The 3,867-nt window shown below is 36.2% G+C and overlaps 1 protein-coding gene across 1 annotated transcript in view; it reads left to right on the top strand.

Moving 5' to 3' along the window:
* Nucleotides 1-575, top strand: part of METTL4 (methyltransferase like 4) — a 15,684-nt gene extending 15,109 nt beyond the window's left edge. Inside the window, exon 8 of the mRNA XM_010011034.1 lies at nt 430-575. Coding sequence (XP_010009336.1) covers nt 430-575 — 146 coding nt within the window. The remainder of the gene's footprint in view (nt 1-429) is intronic.
* The last annotated feature ends 3,292 nt before the right edge of the window (nt 576-3,867 follow it).

The following is a 3,867-nucleotide window of genomic DNA, read 5'->3' as shown; positions in this document are numbered from 1 at the left end:
AGAGTAATCTTAATTAAGGAAAGGTTTTATTTATTTATTTTTATAAACACTGGCCCTGTGTTGTAGGAGCAGAGTGAGTCTTTAGGAGGTGTTTGGTTGATACTAGTGAAAAATTCAGAACTCATCAATGTAGACGCTGAAATAAATCCTCATTCCCTTTCTCTAAATGAAAACCAATAAATCAAGGCTATTGAAGGCCTTGACAGTATTGTTCAGAATCTCAAGGGCACTTATTTAAAATTACTTTCTCACTATAAATAGTCTAGCTGTTTGATGAAACCCCTGAAATTAATTTTCTGTCTCTTCCTTTTGTAATGAAACATTCAGTTTTTCGTCCACTAGCTGCACAGAGAAGTTTTTATTTGTTTACTGTTGGTATTTGTACCTTTGTCACTGTTGTTACCTTCTTTTGTTTCTTCTTTTGCACAGCGGTTCTGGCAGAGTTTCTCAAGCCAGATGTGGAATGCTTGGAGTTGTTTGCTCGCAACCTACAGCCTGGCTGGACCAGTTGGGGAAACGAGGTTTTGAAGTTTCAGCACATTGATTACTTCACTGTTCTGCAGAATGAAAACTGAGTTGCATCTTGTAGTTTTATTCTGAAATTCCACACCTTCTGAGGAGGCTCTCAAACTTGCCTCTATTAGTGATGCTGCACTCAGAAGGTAACAGAAATAAAACTGATTGCACTTCAGTTAAAATACTTGAAGTGACAGGGTATCTGTTTGATGATATTTCCATCTGAATGAGCTGGTCCTTTATTTTGATTATCTTGAGATATTTATGTACTGATGTTAGAGTGTAAGGCCATCCCTCTTTTTTTTTTTTTTTTTTTTTTTAAACCTTAAGAGAGATATTTTAAGGTGTTCTTACTGCAGCTATCAAATCTAAGCATCATAAGTGCTACAGTGTTGCGCTTGTATTATTTTTAAAGAATGATGTATTATTTTTAAACGTTGGCAATAGAAATTCTGAATTACATAATGTTTCCTTAAAGAAGATTGTTTTTTGCTGAACAGTGGATTTTGAACTATAATAAATATGAAGGCAGTTGTATCCTACATGTTTGTCTACCTCAGAGGAAATAAAAGGAGCAGTGCTTGTGTTAATTGCAAACAAATTGTTGGTTGACTGTATTCTATGTAAAATTACACTTTTAAAACAGTTAGCAATGCTATCTTTCTGTATATGGTGGTAATTCTTTGAATACTTTGTAAATGAACAGTCTCAATATCTTACAAATTCTGGATGTGAAGCTGTTAGGTTGTCCTGAAATGTTAAAAGATTATAAGTGTTTTAAAAATTCTCTTTCCTTACATGACTTTAATGAAGCCTCTGCCAAATTACTCATTCGCAGCAACAGAGGCTGAGCTGCTGGACAAGCTGATTTTCCTGATGGAAGCTCCTGAGTTCTGACTGCTTATAATGGGGGAACAAAACGTATTGCGTACCTTCTTTACATTCATTTCCCTTTTGGTAGTCTGAGCTGTGAAGGTTTTTAATCTTTAAATGGTAGGAACCGTTTTTATTTCTAATAAAAAAAACCAAAAAACCCCCAAAACCTTGTCAGTGTCTTATTTGCAGACCAGTTTCTATATTACCGTTCAATTTTATGTTTTGGAGTTAACAAACCAAGAAAAATGCTTTTTTCTTCCCTCTCCCATGTTAACGATATACCCAAAATCAGTCAATAATGTGACAGTGAAAGTTGGTATCAGACGAGGCACTTCTTGCTGCATGATTTTATTCAGCCTACATTTTAAACTGTCATGACCTAAGCAACCTTACCTAGAACTGTAAGGGTTAAGAAGTGGAAGATGTCCCTGCCTGTAGCAAGGGGGTTGGAACTAGATAATTTTAAATGTCCTTTCCAACCCTAAGCTTTCCATGATTCTATGACGGTTTTTTATTTGCTTTCATTTTTACAAGATATTCCCTACCTGGAGCTTCTGTGCTCCCAGGCAGAGTTCTCCTGCCCTCTGAAGATGGTCTCAGTACTAAATGGCTGTAGGAGACTCAAATATGGAATAAATCGTAACTACAGCACGTATCTAGTTTTCCCTTTGTACTCGAAAACCTACACAAGAATTATGATGTCTGTTCCACATCCGCTGCTGTGTGTGGCTCTGGATTATCTTTTAACTACAAAATAGGAAAGTTATGAACAATCTTGGAGATCAGGAAACCACCTTTCTCTCCTTTGTGCTAACCAGCAGAACCTTTCTAAGGGAATGACCTTCCTCAAGCTGTTAAAGAATTGATGAACTATTTAATCTGTCTTTTCTGTGGGGCTCCTCTTCAAGTCATGGCTGCCTAGCCCTCTCTCTGTCTTCTGAGCTGCTGTGCTCAGAAGCTGAGCAGCTAATTCCAGCAGCTGGGAATCCAGACCCTGAGTATGGTTTATGTGTAGAGGGCATGTGCATGCAGGTTGTAAGCTGCTCAGTCTGGAAATCAAAAGTTGAAGATTGAAGACTAAATAATACTTGATCCTGTCATAAATGGTTACAAAACTGGGCCTTGGACAGCTGTTTGCTCTGTTACTTTTCCAGCCCTCTGACTATGAAGAAAACCTTGTGAATATGATGGAAGTGGTGTTCTACATATACAGCCAACCTGAAACTATTGGGTTCTCTCAGGAGGAGGTTCAATATATCTCAGTTCGTTGCCAACTCAGAAGTCTCATGATGCTATTAGCAGTTGGAAGTTTCATGATTATTAGCCTGTTAGGCTTAATTCATAATTTAAATAGTCTCTTAGACTTTTCTAGCTGTCTGAAATCCCAGCTGTCCCCAGCTAGCCATTGAATCTTTTGGTGTCTGTCAGATGATTCCCCTGAAGCAGAATTTGGAGCATACTGACAAATCAGTGAAGGGAAGCCAGCTAATGTAAAAGGACAGTTTTAAGATCTGGTTTCCTTTTAGAAAAGAATATTACCTATATCAGTTGTTCTGTATTTTGTGGTGGAAAGATGTTATGTCAAGCCTTGTATAAAAAAGAAAGCCTTCTCTGAAGGATACAAACTTTGTAAGAAATTAAAGAACAAGAGAGAAGATAAGGATGGAGGAATACAGGGTACTAATGAGATGTTGAGGTAAATATGGTGAGTAGCAGCCTAGGTATTATGTGCATCTTGAGTGTTCCTAAGAAATGGTAGTTTTTTCCCTCTTTCTGCTTTTCTATTTTGGTATGTTAAAATACATGCATTCCAAGGAAAAAATAGGCAAAGCCTATGTTAGTAAAGTATTTTACTAACAACAGTGACAAAAGAGAAGTTTTTTCAGTTCTAAATTTGTTTTGTGGCAGTTTAGTGAAGTGAGAACTGTGATTTTCAGAAAATATTTGATGTATCTGCTGTTACTTTATCAGGACAATTTTAAAAATCTGTGGCTAGGTGTTCTCTACTACTTTAGGCCTTTTAAAATTATGTCTTATTGCAATAAGATTTCAGTTCATAAAGCAATAAGAAGTAATTCTAAGCTGCTCTTATATGTAAAGTACATCAAGTGTCATAATCAAACTTACTTTTATGAAGCTTCAGGTTTGAGTATGATTTTTGAAATGTCGAATTAGCATATGACCTTTACTTGTGTTTTTAAACTCCTATGAAGTAAAAAGCATTATACCAGTAAGATATGTTTTTGGAATAGTGATTGCTAGGCATGAACTCCTGTGGAAACAGCGAAGTTTCTTTTGTAAGATTAAACCTTATTAAAAAAGTGAAGTAAGTGAACAGCTCTTACCTCTTTATAGGACTCAGCTCATGTAGATGCCTGTAAAGAGTTGACTTTGAAGATCTATTTCCAAACTACATAAACGACTATAAAATTACAGGAGGAAAATGCTACTATGCCTTGAGAATCATATTCATTA

Source organism: Nestor notabilis, unplaced genomic scaffold (assembly GCF_000696875.1).
Source record: "Nestor notabilis isolate BGI_N333 unplaced genomic scaffold, ASM69687v1 scaffold123, whole genome shotgun sequence".
In the NCBI taxonomy this organism is placed as follows: Eukaryota; Metazoa; Chordata; class Aves; order Psittaciformes; family Psittacidae; genus Nestor; species Nestor notabilis.
This window is presented reverse-complemented; position numbering and strand designations above follow the sequence as displayed.